A 15,311-nucleotide genomic window follows, 5' to 3' on the forward strand; every position below is an offset into this window, starting at 1 on the left:
CCAGGGTGAATACTTTGTGTTTGGTGTTGGGGCTGAACAGAAGAGATTTTTGTCTCCTGGGACAATAATAGATAGGACGCTTTATGTTGCAGGGGTCAGAAACAACTCAAACTGGTTTACATTAAACAGATAATTTATTAGTTCCTAAAAAGGGAAACATCCTGCGGTAGGTGTGGCTTCAGGCAGGGCTGGGCTTGGGCTCTGGGTCTTTCTCCAGTTGGCTTCCTTAACCCCTGGATCGACTGCAATGTCAGCAGCCTCGCCTTGGCCTTGGCTTGTCAGGAGGCCTCTGGAACCAGTAGCTGCGTGGCTTACTCTGGCCTGGCTTGGTCACGTGCCTGCAGTGTGGCAGGAAGTGAGGTCAGCCTGCCCAAATGATGTGCACTGTATGGGCAAGAGGGTATCCCTGCCCTCCTCCGATCAAGGTTTGTTACCAGAAATGAGTACTGCACTGGGTAAGCAAACTGAAAGACTCTTTTCTAGACAGGGTCTTACTCTGTTGCCGAGGCTGAAGTGCAGTGGAGCAGTCATGGCTCAATGTAACCTCAAACTCTGAGGCTCAAATGATCCTCTTGCTTCAGCCTCCTGAGTAGCTGAGACTATAGGCACACCACCATGCTTGGCTAATTTTTAAAGATTTTTTTTTGTAGAGATGTGGTCTCGCTTTGTCGCCCAGGCTGGTCTCAAACTGCTGGCCTCAAGTGATCCTGCCACCTCAGCCTCACAGCGTGCTGGGATTACAGGCGTGAGTCACTGCACCTGGCCACCTTTTTCATCTTCACTAAGCACTTGTCATGCACTTTTGCAGTTCAAGGTGTGACAGTAAAACTAGCACGAATTTCTTTACAATTTCACAAATAGAAGATTCGATCTTAGCAACCTCAGCATACAATTTTTTTTTTCTTAAGAACTTTCACCTTTTAACTTAACAGAAACACTTTATGGCTTCTCTTTGGCATATCCAAATTGCTAGCATCATTACTTTTGTGCTTTGGGGCCATTATTAAGTAAAATAAGGGTTAACACAAGCATTGCAGTACCTTGACAGTCTATCCGAAACCAAGAGGGTCATGAAGTGACTAAATGGGTGGGTAGCTTAGACAGCGTGGACACACTGGACAAAGGGAGGGTTCCCGTCCTGGGAGGGATGGAGCAGACAGCACGAGATTTCATCACGAAGAATGGTGCACGGTTTAAGACATACAAATTGTTTATTTCTGGAATTTTCCATTTAATATTTTTGGACTGTGGTTGAGGGTAACTGAAACCTCAGAAAGGAAAACTGCAGGTAAGGGTGGGGGGGGGCTCTTGTATACATGCATGTTTCATTTCCTTTTTTCAACTAGTTCAAAAAGCATTTGTAGCTGGGCGTGGTGGCTCACGCCTGTAATCCTAGCACTTTGGGAGGCCGAGGCGGGCAGATTGCTCAAGGTCAGGAGTTCGAAACCAGCCTGAGCGAGACCCCGTCTCTACCAAAAATAGAAATAAATTAATTGACCAACTAAAAATATATATACAAAAAAAATGAGCCGGGCATGGTGGCGCATGCCTGTAGTCCCAGCTACTCGGGAGGCTGAGGCAGTAGGATCGCTGAGCCCCGGAGTTTGAGGTTGCTGTGAGCCAGGCTGACGCCACGGCACTCACTCTAGCCTGGGCAACAAAGTGAGACTCTGTCTCAAAAAAAAAAAAAAAAAAGCATTTGTATCACTTGAATTCTCTGGGCTGTCTTCAGTCAGGATGGGCTAGTGTGACATGTTTGTGTCCCCCCCCAGAATTCATATGTTGAAATCCAATCCCCAATATCCCCAGTGTGATGATATTTGGAGACAGGGCTTTTGGGAGGTGGTTAGGTCTTGAGGGTGGAGCTCTCATGGATAGGACTCGTGCCCTTATAAGCAGCAGCTAGCTGGCTGCTTCCTGCTATGTGAGGATAAAAGAAGTCGGGTCTGCAGCCTGCAAGAGCCCCCACCAGAGCCCAGCCGTGCTGGCATCCCGATCTCACCCTTCTAACCTCCAGAACTGTGTAACTGTTTAAGCCACCCAGATAATGGTGTTTTGTTATGGCAGCCTGAGCTGACTAAGACATTAGGTTTTGCTGCAATAACAAACGACCCTCAAATCTTAGTGGCTTACAAAAACACAGGTTTATTTCCTCTTCGTGGCACGCCTCCAGGTCGCCAGGCTCTGCTCCACGTTGCTTTTCCTCCAGGACCGAGGCGAATTGAGCAGCTTCTGTCTGGAACATTGCCCAGCACCACAGAAGAGGGAAGAACACTGAGGCCCGTGCTTAGGCTTTTAAAACGTCTGCCCACGTTTCATCGGCTAAAAGCAAGCCGCATGGCTAAGCCTGGTGTCAGTAGGGCAGCACCATCGTCCTCAATCAGGGAGGGACAGGGAATATTTTGAACAGAGTACAGTCTGCCACAGATGTAGGCCCAGCAGAGAGATTGCATGGTCATGGGGCATAGCTACCAGTGTCACCAAGCATTGACAGATGCTTCCTCTGTCCTTATTCCCACCAGCTTGTGCAAGAATTGCTGGGGAGACTATTTTCACTGTGCACGCTTTTTTTTTTTTTTTGAGACAGAGTCTTGCTTTGTTGCCCAGGCTAGAATGAGTGCCGTGGCGTCAGCCTAGCTCACAGCAACCTCAAACTCCTGGGCTCAAGCAATCCTCCTGCCTCAGCCTCCTGAGTAGCTGGGACTACAGGCATGCGCCACCATGCCCGGCTAATTTTTTTATACATATATATATTAGTTGGCCAATTAATTTCTTTCTCTTTATAGTAGAGACGGGGTCTCGCTCTTGCTCAGGCTGGTTTCGAACTCCTGACCTTGAGCAATCCGCCCGCCTCAGCCTCCCAGAGAGCTAGGATTACAGGCATGAGCCACCACGCCCGGCCTTGTGCACGCTTTTGTTGTATTTAAACTCCCCCCTCCCAAAAAAATGTCCCCATGTGCACATACTGTTTGGAACATCTCGGGAAGGTCCCCTCCCCCATCACCAGGCAACAAGTTTTCTTTTCTCGCAGGTAGAATAGCAGACTGATTCTGTTACTCCTCAGGGAGGTCTCTGAGATCTGCCCAGGTAAAAAGGTGGAATATTGGCATTTTGCTATGGCTCAATCTAACACTGAAATATAGGAATTTGAGGAGACAGAAGGACATGTTATAAAACAACACAGGATGAACAAAATCCAGACTGCGGGAACGCTATGGGATAAACAAACAATTGGTTTCATCAAGAAATAATTAGCATGCCACTTCATACCCACTAGAATGACTATGACCAAAATGACAGTGACAAATGTTGGCAAGGATGTGGAAAAATGGGAACCCTCATACACAGCTGGTGGGAATGTAAGATGTGAAGCCACTTTGCAAAACAGTGTGGCAGTTTCTTAAAAAATTAAGCATAGATACCATGTGACCTAGCAATTCCATTCCTAGGTATCTACTCAAGAGAAAAAATATGTACATACAAAGGCGCAGTGGCTCATCCCTGTAATCCTAGCACTCTGGGAGGCCGAGGAGGGAGGATTGCTTGAGATCAGGAGTTCGAAACCAGCCTGAGCAAGAGCGAGACCCCGTCTCTACTATAAATAGAAAGAAATTAATTGGCCAACTAATATATATAGAAGAAATTAGCCGGGCACGGTGGCGCATGCCTGTAGTCCCAGCTACTCGGGAGGCTGAGGCAGGAGGATTGCTTGAGCCCAGGAGTTTGAGGTTGCTGTGAGCTAGGCTGACGCCACGGCACTCACTCTAGCCTAGGCGACAAAGCAAGACTCTGTCTCAAAACAAAAACAAAAAATAAAGACATGCATGCAGATGTTCCTAGCAGCATTATTCAGAATAGCCAAAATGTGAAAACTCAAGTGTCCATCAACTGGTGAGCAGATAAACAAAATGTGGTCTTATCCATACAATGAAATATATTTTATTTTTTGCTACAGAGTCTTGCTCTGTCACCCAGGCTAGAGTGCAGTGGCATCATCATAGTTTACTGCAACCTCAAACTCCTGGGTTCAAGTGAATCAGCCTCCAGGGTAGCTGGGACTACAGGTGCACTTCTATGCCCAGCTGATTTTTCTGTTTTTTGTAGAGACAGGGTTTTGCTCTTGCTTGGGCTGGTCTTGAACCCCTGGCCTCAAGCAATGCTTCTGCCTTGGCCGCCTACAATGCTAGGATTACAGGCATGAGCCACTGTGCCTGGCCCCATACAGTGGAATATTATTCAGCCATAAAAAGGAATGAATAAAGTACTGCTGTCTGCTTCCACATGGATGAGCCTTGAAGACATTATGCTAAGTGAAAGAAGCCAGTCACATTGTGTGATTCCACTTATATGAAATGTGCAGAAGAGGCAACTCTATAGAGACACAAAGTTGGTTAGTGGTTGCCTGGGTCTGGGGGTTAGCTGTAAGTGGGCAGGAGAGCGCTTATGATGAAAATGTTCTAAAACTGTTACAACTAATTGATCACAACCAGTTACAGATTCCTTTGTTCCTTCTCCACTCCCACTGCTCCATTTGACCAGCCTTTAAAAGAAAAAAAATGTTCTAAAACTGGATAGTGGAGATGGTGCACAACTTGGTAAATTTACTAAAAATCTTTTGAGTTGTACACTTAGAACAGGTGAATCTTATGGTCCGTAAATTATACCTTAATAAAGTTGGTTTTAAAAAAGCAAATAATTAGCCATGGAGGAAAAGGAATGAAGGGAGAACCTGTAGATCATAAAAGGAGACTTAAAAGATACATTAACAGAAAGAGACAAAATTAAGCTGTAGTGTTAGGAGCTCACATTTGAAAACCGTTAGGTAAAGCAAGTAAGCAAGTGGCTACCATGAAAGCCAGCCTAAAGGTTGCTCGTGGTGGGGGACTCTGGGGATTGTGGTTCGGAGGGGCCTGCAAGGGATCATGGGAGGCCTCTGCCTTCTGATGGGGTGGTGGTTACGGGGATGTTTGCCTTATAATATCTCATTATGTTGTTATATAAGATGTTTTATGCAGTTTTCTGCATAAAACATTAAATCGGGGCCTTTAGTCTCTAGCACTGGAGCGCCTTTCCGCTTTGGAAGTAAAACCATCCAGGCTGTTGGCCACAGACACCCCTCCCTCGTCTTCCCTCAAATTACTGAAAGCAAAACAAAACAAAAAACCCTAAAACAAAAACAGAAAAACAAGACAGCAGTCGTGGATCTCATTCAGACGGTCGAATCCAGTTCTTGGCAAGGGGTAGGAGCAGGATTGGCGGTGCCTGGACGTTGCTTTGCGGCCTTCCTGGTGTGGGATAAAGGGAAAGTGCAACGCTTTGGCTTGTGTCTGTCTCGCCATGTCCTAAAACTTCCTCCCAAATGAGATGGAACAAACCTAATGGTTAGCAGAGAGAGGGGACCTTCTCTAATTGGGAGAATATCCTAAGACTGTAATTCCTAAATATTACTTATACCACTGAAAAATAAAAAAGCCTCCAAATGCACAGAAATCAGGACTGCCTGGGGTTCAGAATTTGGTTCCGCCCTATACTAGGACAGGTCACCTCACCTCTCTGTGCCTTAATTTCCCTATCTATAAAGTGGGATTAATAGAATCTGCTTGGTAAAGTTGTAAGTGCGGTCAGCCATCCGTAGCCACAGGTTCCAGGTGCGTGGATTTAACCATCCGCAAAATGCAAATATTAGGGAAGAAACCAGTGCTAGGAAGCCCTCTCCGATTGCTGCAGGGAGGCGTTGGATGCGCGTTCTGGGATCCCGCAGGTCCCCGTGCTCGCTCACCCTGGGAACACTCTGGCTGTCACTCTTCGGTAGTGGCTTCCAGGCCTCCTACTGGACAGGGAGCCTGGGGAGGGCAGGGACGCCGGCTTCCCTGATCACTGCTCTGCGCCGAGTCCCCCAGCACAGGACTGTGCACACAGTCGGCACTCTGAACAAGCACTGCGGCAATCTGCTGCTTCTTACCCTGGCGGTGGGTCTAGAGGTCGTGCCGCGTCCCCGCGCGGACCCGTGGAACTTCCGCCCTGGAGTGGAACACGCTGTAACAGTGCCCCCTTGTGGGCGCCCCCGTTTTAGAACCCTGGTGCGGGAGTTGCTCTCCCGCCCTAGGAAAGGGGGTCGGGCGGGACTCCCAACCCGGGTTACCCGGGTCCCCCCTGGCCCCCATGAACAACCGGGCGCGGGCCCCAGCCCCCTCCTTGGCCCGGACCTCAGCCCGGGGCAGGGCTTCGACCCCGGCCCGGACCCCAGCTCTGGTCCAGGCCTCGATCCGGGTCCGGACCCCAACTCTGGTTCAGACTTCGACCCCGGTCCGGAACCGAACTCCGGTCCAGGCATCCATCCCAGCACGGACTCCAACTCTGGTCCAGGCCTCGACCCAGGTCCAGACCCCAACTCTGATTCAGACTTCGAGCCCGGTCCGGACCCCAACTGAGGTCGAGGACTGGACCCCGGTCGGGACCCCAACCCTGATCCAGGCCGCGACCCCGGTCGGGACCCCAACTCAGGTCCAGGCCGCGACCCCGGTCAGGATCCCAACCCTGATCCAGGCCGCGACCCCGGTCGGGACCCCAACTCAGGTCCAGGCCGCGACCCCGGTCGGGACCCCAACCCTGATCCAGGCCGCGACCCCGGTCGGGACCCCAACTCAGGTCCAGGCCGCGACCCCGGTCAGGATCCCAACCCTGATCCAGGCCGCGACCCCGGTCGGGACCCCAACTCAGGTCCAGGCCGCGACCCCGGTCGGGACCCCAACCCTGATCCCGGCCGCGACCCCGGTCTGGACCCCAACTCTGGTCCAGGCCGTGAGCCCGGTCCCGACCGCGAGCCCGGTCCGGACCACGACCCCAGTCCAGACTCCGACCCGGATCCGGCCCCTGACTCCGCTCCGGACTCCCGCGCTGATCCGGACTCCCACATTAGTTCGGACTCCCATGCTGGTCCGGACCCCGACTCCGGTCCGAGCTCAGACTCCGGTCCGGGTCCCAGTCCCGGCCCGAGCGCCCGTCCCCGCCCCGGCCCGAGCGCCCGCCCCGGCCTGGGTCCTGGCCACGATCCCGGACCTGGAGTGCTTGCGGGGCCCCGCCCTGCCTTTGGATCCGGAGCCCGCTCCGGAGACGACTCTGCCGCCCGACGAGGATCTCGCCCCCGCGCCGGGGCTGAGCCAGGGCTGGTCGCCGGCCGCCAGCTCGGCCGGGCCGTGCCCGGACCCCCTTCTTCCCGCGCTCACCGCCCTGGCCGCCCGCGCGCCGGAGCGCCCCCTGGAGCCCACCCTGCGGGACCCGTCGGCCACCAAGCTGAGGCCCTTCCCCTCGCCTGGGCCGGCCCCGGCGCCCGTGCTGGAGAGCGGCTCCTTGCCCATCGCGCCCGAAATGTTCGCCTCCACCAGCGAGAACTTGCAGCTGGACAGCAGAATCCTGATTCGAGTGATCTACTGGTGAGGGGCTGCCCCACCGCTGCCCTGCTCCCCGTGGGGACAGCGCCGGGCGTTGGCGCCGGGACCTGGGGCGACTCGGGGCGAACCCGGGAGTCCCGATTCCCAGCTTGCACACTCGGCTCCCCCGCTCCTTCTCTTTGGGGCTAGAGACTCTGGATTCAAGTCCCTGCTCTCTTCTGCGCTCCACTCATTCGTGTCATTCATCCGTTCATTTCCGAGCGTCCTGCGGCCCTGTGCGCGGCCTGTGGGGGACGGAGTGCTGAGCAGGGCAGCCTGCCTAGCTCCCGGGAGGCCGGGATGCAGGCCCATGAACAGCTGCATTCCCGGGAAGGGAGACGAGCTCCCCAGGGAGGAGCAGGGGTGGGGCCTTTAGACAGGGTGGTCAGGGGAGAGGAGGAGCCATGTGGGTACAGGGGGAAGAGCATTCTGCAGAGGGAGCGGCCAGTGCAAAGGCCCTGAGGCAGGGCGTGCCTGGGGTGTTGGAAGAGGAGCAGGTGAATGAAGGGGCAGTGGGAAGGATTGGGACAGAGGGGTGAGGAGGCAGATCCCAGGGTGGTGGGTGAGCCTTGGGGAGTGAGATGATGCTACTGGAAGACTCTGAGCAGGGGAGGGACACCATCTGACTCGGTGTTCATAAGGTCACCCTGGGCTTGGGAAGATACTGATGCAGTGTCTGCCCTGGTCTCTCTCTGCCTCCCTCCTCCCGGCCTCGGCCTGCAGTGGCCTCTGAAGCTATGGCCTTCGGGTAAGTAGCTTTGGCTTTGGAGGTGGGGGGAGTGTGGGGCATGAAGACTGGGAGGAGTTCCTGTGTCCCCTTCCCTGTGACCCTATGACCTCGTGACCACATAACCCCATCTCCTCCCCTCAGTACATTCTGTTGAAGAAGAATCTGGAGCAGCAGTTTCCGAATCTTCTGCTCTTTGTAAGTGTGCTGGTGGCCTGGGGGAGGGGATCAGGGCTCTGAGACCCCCCCCAGGGGCTTGGAGGGGAGCTCTCAGCCTCCCCCCTGCGACCTTCTCTCCCCAGGAGGAGGACAAAGCTGCCCAGGCTACAGGGGAGTTTGAAGTGTTTGTGGAAGGGAAACTGGTCCATTCCAAGAAGGTGATTCTGAGCAAGGGTCCGGGACAGGGAGGGAGGGCGATGATGAGGTCTCAGGCTGGGGGGACATGGCTGTGCTCTTTGCCCTCTGTGCCCAGAAAGGTGATGGCTTTGTGGATGAGGCCAGGCTGCAGAAGATTGTGAACGCTATCGATGAGGAGATCAAGAAAAGGTAGCAGGCGACCGGCAGAGCGGGAGGTGAGTGGGGAGCTGTGGGGGAGGCAGGGCTTTTTTTTGGTCTCTACCAAAAAAAAGAAAAAGTAAAAAATTCAAATTAGAAAAAATAAAATTAAAAAAAATAAAGTATACCATCCGCATTTCTAATAGATAAGTTTTATTTTTAGAGACAGGGTCTTGCTCTGTCACTGCAGGTGGGAGTGCAGTGGCATGATCATAGCTCACTGCAACCTCGAACTCCAGGGCTCAAGCAATCCTCCTGCCTCAGCCTCCTGAATAGCTGGGACTATAGGCACGCACCACCACACCTGGCTAATTTTTTGTTTTTTTGTAGAGATGGGGTCTTGCTATGTTGCCCAGGCTAGTCTCGAATTCTTGGCCTCAAGCGATCCTTCCACCTCAGCCTCCCAAAGTGCTGTAGATCTGTTTTTTTCAGCTGCCAAGCTGGGAGTGGGGTGGGAGGCAGGGGAGAGGTCTGTTTCTCGCATCTGCCAGTATGCAGAATACGGTTGTGGTGACATATGCAGTTTCCAGGGTCACAAACACGGAGGTTCAAATCCTGGGTATCAGCCACACGAGGCTGAAGTGGGGTGAGGTTAGATGTTGCGAGGTAAGGGCTTGCCAAAGGCCACCTTCAGTAAGTGACAGCTGTTGTCATTGGAACAAGTCAGGACGGTTCTGATTGCAATGAAAACTTAGCTCAAACTGGCTTTAAACCAAAAAATATTGACATATGACAATAAAGTCAAGTGTATAATTTTGTTGGCTGCAGGCATGGCTGCATCTAGGCACCAAAAGGTTGTCACTGGGAATCTGATTTTTCCTTACTTGTGAGTTCTGCTTTTTTTCCTGGGCTGGTGTCATTCTCAGGCAGGCTCCCCAACCTGGTGGCATGAATCCTGCAGAAGGTTCCCACTGACCTAGGTCTCATGTCCATCTCTGAACCAATCACTGAGTCCCAAGGGAATGTGATGCTTTCTTTGGCGAATCTTGAGCCACGTGCCTGTTCTTGGTGCTATCCTTCTGAACCATGTGGGTGCTGGGTGGGCAAGAACCCCAATTAACTACATTAAGGATCTGGAGATGGGATAATGGTAAGCCAGTGCTGCCTGGGTTTGAGTCCTAGCTCTGCCATTTACTGGCTGTGTGACCTGGGGCAAACGCCTTCACCTCTCTGTGCTTCAGTTTCCTTCTCTGTAAAGCAGAGATTATAATAGCCTTTTCCCTCATTGGATTTTTTTTTTTTATACAACAAATATTTTCTGAGTACCTACTATGTGCTGGGTACTGTTCTGGGCCCTGGGGATAAAGCAGTGAACAAAACAGACACAAAGCCCTGCCCTCCTGGAGCTCATGTTCTTCTAGTGGGGGAGCAGCCATAGGGGAATAGAAGGCATTTTCGAAGGTGATACATGCCAGGAAGAAAAGTGAAGCAGGGAACAGGGGTGGGGAGTGCTGGGAATTTTTTTTGCAACACTAAATGGAGTGTGCAGGGAAGGCCTCATTGAGAAGGTGGTATCTGAACACTTGAAAGAAGTGAGGGATTGAACCATGTGGATATTTGGGGAAAAGCATTCCAGATATTGGAAGCAGCACGTGCAAAGGCCCTGTGGTGGGACTGTGCTTAATGTGTTTGAAATATAGCAAGGAAACCAGAGTGGACATTGTAATCCATGGCAAACGCTAGACTAGTGAGTCCTATATAAACACTGTTACTTTTATGGAGTTGTTATCATTGTTATTGTTATTTTAAATGTTTTTCTCTGCTCTCTCCCATCTCAGGAGCCTCAGCAGGATGATGAGAAGGGCTGAAATGTTGCCAATCAGGTCCTTTTCTGATGGTGGCTGGGACTGGGGTGGGGTTGGGGAGGGGTCAAGAGAGAAATACATAGAGTCTGCCTCCCTGTGTTCTGGTCTGATTGTGTCTGCTGTCACCATGCTCACTGCTAAGGTCTGTGGAAGTCGCCTGCTACGGTGCTCCCAGCGTCTTTGACCTTCTGGACCTTTGGGGTGGGATGGAAGGGGATACAAGGCTAGTCTTGTTTTCGCAAGAAAAATTTGTGAAACTTTAATAGCCAGATAATCCAATGCTAGCTTTTTCCAGAGCAGGATAAAACAAAAAAATACCTCCACATTATATGAAATGAGTATACAACTGAGCTAAACATTGAAAAGGCTGATATACTATAGATCAACTTCACTTAAGAATTCTAACATAAAATCTTTTCTTTTTTTGGAGACAGAGTCTCACTCTTGTTGCTCTGGCTAGAGTGCTGTGGCATCAGCCTAGCTCACAGCAACCTCAAACTCCTGGGCTCAAGCGATCCTCCTGCCTCAGCCTCCCAAGTAGCTGGGACTACAGGCACGTGCCACCATGCCCGGCTTATTTTTTCTATATATTTTTAGTTGGCCAATTAATTTCTTTCTATTTTTAGTAGAGACCGGGTCTTGCTCTTTCTCAGGCTGGTCTCGAACTCCTGAGCTCAAACGATCTGCCCGCCTGGGCCTCCCAGAGTGCTAGGATTACAGGCGTGAGCCACCGCGCCGGGCCACTAACATAAAATCTTAAAATGTTAACAGAACCCGGTATCATACTAAGGAATAATGTATCATATCTAAGTAAGGGTCATTCCAAAGGATTAGTAGTAAACCTCTGAACATAATTCAACATATATCATGGGAGAAAAGAAATCCATAAACATGGAACTGACCTTTAATAAAATTCTAAAATATTATTGAGGAAAAAAGACAATAAATAGGAATAGATGTTTACTTCTTCAACATGACACAATATATTTCAACCCCAAAGTCAGCATCATACTCAGTGGGGAAACACTAAGGCCAGAAAGACAAGGATGTCTTCTTACTTTGTTATTATTCATGTTGGACTGGAGCTTCTAGCCAAAGCAATTATACAAGAGAAAGGAATCAGAGATACTAAAACTAGAAAGGAGGAGGTAAAACCATTGCTCTTTGTAAATAATATTGTATACCAAAGACAAAGTAATACAAACAATAAGAGAATAGAGTAAGTTTAATAGAGCATTAAAAAAAATAAATAAATCAACAGCATTCAAATTTACAAATAACAAAACCTCATTCACAATAGCCATAAACAAACCAACCAAGTACCCATGGAATATTTTAAACAGAAAGTGTGTAAGAACTATATGAAGGAAATTATAAAACCCAGCTGGTCCTTTTCTAGGGAGCATGTTAAAAAAAACAAAACAAAAACCACCACCACATGTGGGGACATGGAAAAGTACCTGAATAAATGGAAAGACTTACCACATTATTGGATAGGAAGACATCATAAACATCTCCATTCTCACTCAAAAGTATATAAGTTTAATGCACTCCAAGTAAAAATACTAACAGCTTTTGTAAAAACTGAAACCAGTCAAGTTGAGCCTAAAATTCCACAACAGAAAAAATTAAAAAAACACATAGCCAGAAAAACTTGAGAGAGCAATGTGGGTGAAGAAAACACTACCAGAACCTAAAACATCCCAAAGTAATAAAAATTTTAATGTTAGCATTTAAAACTTAAAAGTATTCTTTCATGATTCCGGAGTGGCAAAGGCCTTTCTAACCATGACTCAAACCCTAGAGGCCACAGAGGAAAAAAAACTGAATATATACAGGTACATTAAAACCAACACACACTTCTCTGCATGGCAAAAGGATCATAAACAGTCACAACTGAGAAACTGTATTTCCATCTCATATCACGAGGGGCTAGCAATCACTTCTTTAGTGATTGCTATATAAATAAACTTACAAGCCAATAAAAAAGTGAGTAAAGGATATGGACAGGTAGTTCACTGAGAAGCAAAAACAAAGGGCTCTTAAGAAATTTGAAACCATCTGCATCTTTGATCATAATCAGAGAAATGCAAATTAATACTACACTGAGAAACCAGTTTTCAATGTTAGATTCTCCCAAAGCCAGGTCTGGCTGGCCATGGTGTGGAGAAAGAGGCATGCTCACCATTGGCAGAGCCCCCAAAGGGAGCACTCTTATATTAACTATAAAAACCACCATGATTGGGGGATAGTCATGCTTGAAGCTCTGACTCGAGGGGGGAGGGGAGACATGGGCAATATAGGTAACCTTAACATCTGTATCACCATAATATGCTGAAATAAAAAAAAAATAACACGCATATGCCCTTGAGTCAAGATCTTCCTTCCACTTACAGAAGTCTGCTCTATGGAGTGTGAGTAAACATGTATAAATACATAGAAAGAACCCATTTTGGAAACAACCCAGATGTCCAAAAGATGACTAAGTCATTATATGATACATCCTTATACTGAAGTTGCTTAAAAAAACAACAAAAAAACCCACTAACACAGAAATCTCTCCAACAAAAGTGAAAAAACCCATGATGTTGATGGAGATGTATAATATGCTACCTCGATTTAAAAAGGGAAAAATGCAAAATATTTAGATTGGCATTTATCCGCATATACATTGGGAAAATGTTGAAAAGCATACAGCAAAAACAAAATCAAAATCAGCAAATAAATAAACTACCAAGCCACTAACAATGATACTTATTAGGAATAAGTGTTAAATTTGACAGAGGAGATGACTATCAGAGATTTCTCACAGCATCTTTGGATACTTTGTTTTTTTGAGTCTTGTGAGATTACATCTTCCAGGCTAAATCAAAAAGCTTAAAATGAACAAAAACGAATCTATTCCCACCCCTACCCAAATTCACATGGACTTGAAAACATATTTATCTAACATGTTTTTTTCCCATTTGAATATTTACTATTCATTTAGAGTACCCCAGAAAACACAAACATTAGTCTTATACTAAGAGTTGTTGAGGGACATGAGATGACCACAAATTCTGAAATTTCAGAAGTTCTCTCAGTAGCCTTCCAACCCTAACAACTCAGACGCGACTGGACTCTTAACGACGGCATTTCCTTAACCTCTTTCGTCATCTTGGGTAATTTCAACGGGTTCCCTAACTGACAGTTGTTCTCAGATCTTATCTCCGCAAAACCATCCTGTGCGGCGAAACCACCGCGAAACGTTTTCCGCAAATGCCAGGAGAAGGAGTCGCTGGCAAACTAGTCAGTCAGAGAGGTCTCAGGACCGCTTCGAAAACGGGCCCGGCGTTCTCGAGTACCTGTTTCCTCTCTCCGCGCGCGCGTCCTCCCGTCCGCGGCCCGGCTGCCCTTCTCCCGCCTGACTGCCGACGCGTCGGCACGGGCCCGGTCTGCCCGGTGGGTCCGCACGGCCGCCCGGCTCGCCCTCGCCGCGGCCCACTCAGTCGGCCAGAGGGCGGACGGCCGCCGAAGCGGTCAGCGCCAGCGTGAAGGCTGCGGCGTCCAGGTCCAGCTGCGGCGGGTCCGCGTCAAACGCAGCCTCCCTCGCCCTGCAGCCTTCCAGAAACAGCCTGCGGCGTTCCTGGAAGTCTCGCAGCAACGGGGCCGGGATCAGGGGGCAGTGCTCCAGGGACTCGTGGAACAGCAGCTGCTGGCGGAAGCCGGGCATCGACAGCGGGCGCGGGGCGCTGCCGGGGACGCGCCGGGGAGCAGGCTGCGGCACCCACGCCGTGGGGCGCGCGGCTGCGGCCGTCGGGCCTCCCCGGGCGCCCCGGGCCCGACTCCCGCCGCCGACTGCCGCCCGCAGGCCGTGGCTGACGCCGTTCGCTGTTCCCATCTCGGGGACGCAGCTCTCCCTCGGCAGCTCGGACATCCTGAACAGCGGAGTGCGCTCCGCCGCTGCCCGCGCGCTCCCACAGGAACCGGAATAACGGTCTGCGACGTTATAGAAGGGGTGTGCGCATGCGTGGGTCTCCGCGTGCGCGCAAACGCCGTGCGTGAGAAACGGCGAGCGCATGCGTGGGCAAGGTGCGCAATCCCCGAGCGCCCCCTAGCGGTCCTAGGTGCCATTACGGCTGTAGCCGCCTTCAAGTCATCCGAGTGCGTCAAGCTGCGCTGTAAATTGCAAACAGTTCGGTGTTCATGTAGAGTTCCTTTTAAGATCACTTTCCAGCCCCTATCTTAACGACACTCTGATGTTTTAATTCTGTAAACTTGAAACAATCCTTCTTTCACATGGGGAAACTCATCCCTCCTTTCCTAAAATTTCTAAAGATTGGGTCTCCTCCCTCATAGGCACCTTCTTTGCCTACTCTTTAAAAAACGTTATTGTTGTAGGGGTCTCATGTGGTTATCCAGTTTCCCAGCACTATTTTTTGAAGAGATTGTCCTTTTCCCAATGTGTGTTCTTGGTACAGCTATGTGTGGATTTATTTCTGTGTTCTCTGTTCCATTGATCTATGTGTTTATTTATGCCAGCACCATGCTGTTTTTGGTACAAGCAACCTTAAGTGTCCATCAACAGATGAATGGGTAAAGAAAATGTGATATATACACAATGGGATACTATTTAGCCATAAAAATGAAATCCTGTCATTTGTGACAGAATGGCTAAACTTGGAGGACCTGATGTTAAGTGAAATTAGCCAGGCACAGAAAGGCAAATATCATGTGATCTCACTTATTTGTGGGATCTAAGAATGCTGATGTCCCAGAAGCATAGAATATAGTCCTGGTTACCAGGGGCTCGGG

At 49.7% G+C, this 15,311-nt stretch overlaps 2 protein-coding genes across 3 annotated transcripts; one reads left to right on the plus strand and one right to left on the minus strand.

Annotated features, from left to right (window-relative positions):
* Nucleotides 1–6,052: 6,052 nt before the first annotated feature.
* Nucleotides 6,053–10,608, plus strand: SELENOV (selenoprotein V). Of its 2 annotated transcripts, XM_075993073.1 has the most exons (6): nucleotides 6,056–7,433; nucleotides 8,154–8,178; nucleotides 8,302–8,355; nucleotides 8,460–8,534; nucleotides 8,630–8,729; nucleotides 10,491–10,608. In XM_075993073.1, the coding sequence occupies exons 1-5, from the start codon at nucleotides 6,163–6,165 to the stop codon at nucleotides 8,705–8,707; spliced, it is 1,503 nt and encodes a 500-aa protein (XP_075849188.1). In that variant the 5' UTR covers nucleotides 6,056–6,162; the 3' UTR covers nucleotides 8,708–8,729; nucleotides 10,491–10,608. The 2 variants fall into 2 exon arrangements, 1 of the variants encoding a protein (XP_075849188.1); XR_012912458.1 differs by lacking the exons at nucleotides 8,154–8,178; nucleotides 10,491–10,608 and having other exon boundaries at nucleotides 6,053–7,433; nucleotides 8,630–8,649.
* On the minus strand, nucleotides 10,512–14,498 carry EID2B (EP300 interacting inhibitor of differentiation 2B). The gene has a single exon (XM_012775229.3). It carries the CDS (start codon nucleotides 14,431–14,433, stop codon nucleotides 14,002–14,004), a length of 432 nt encoding a protein of 143 aa, XP_012630683.2. The 5' UTR covers nucleotides 14,434–14,498; the 3' UTR covers nucleotides 10,512–14,001.
* Nucleotides 14,499–15,311: the final 813 nt, after the last annotated feature.

Source organism: Microcebus murinus, chromosome 16 (assembly GCF_040939455.1).
Source record: "Microcebus murinus isolate Inina chromosome 16, M.murinus_Inina_mat1.0, whole genome shotgun sequence".
NCBI lineage: Eukaryota > Metazoa > Chordata > Mammalia > Primates > Cheirogaleidae > Microcebus > Microcebus murinus.

Bases quoted from the DNA above. Each gene is read 5' to 3' on its own strand.
- EID2B (XM_012775229.3), bottom strand. From the start codon at position 14,433: ATGTCCGAGCTGCCGAGGGAGAGCTGCGTCCCCGAGATGGGAACAGCG.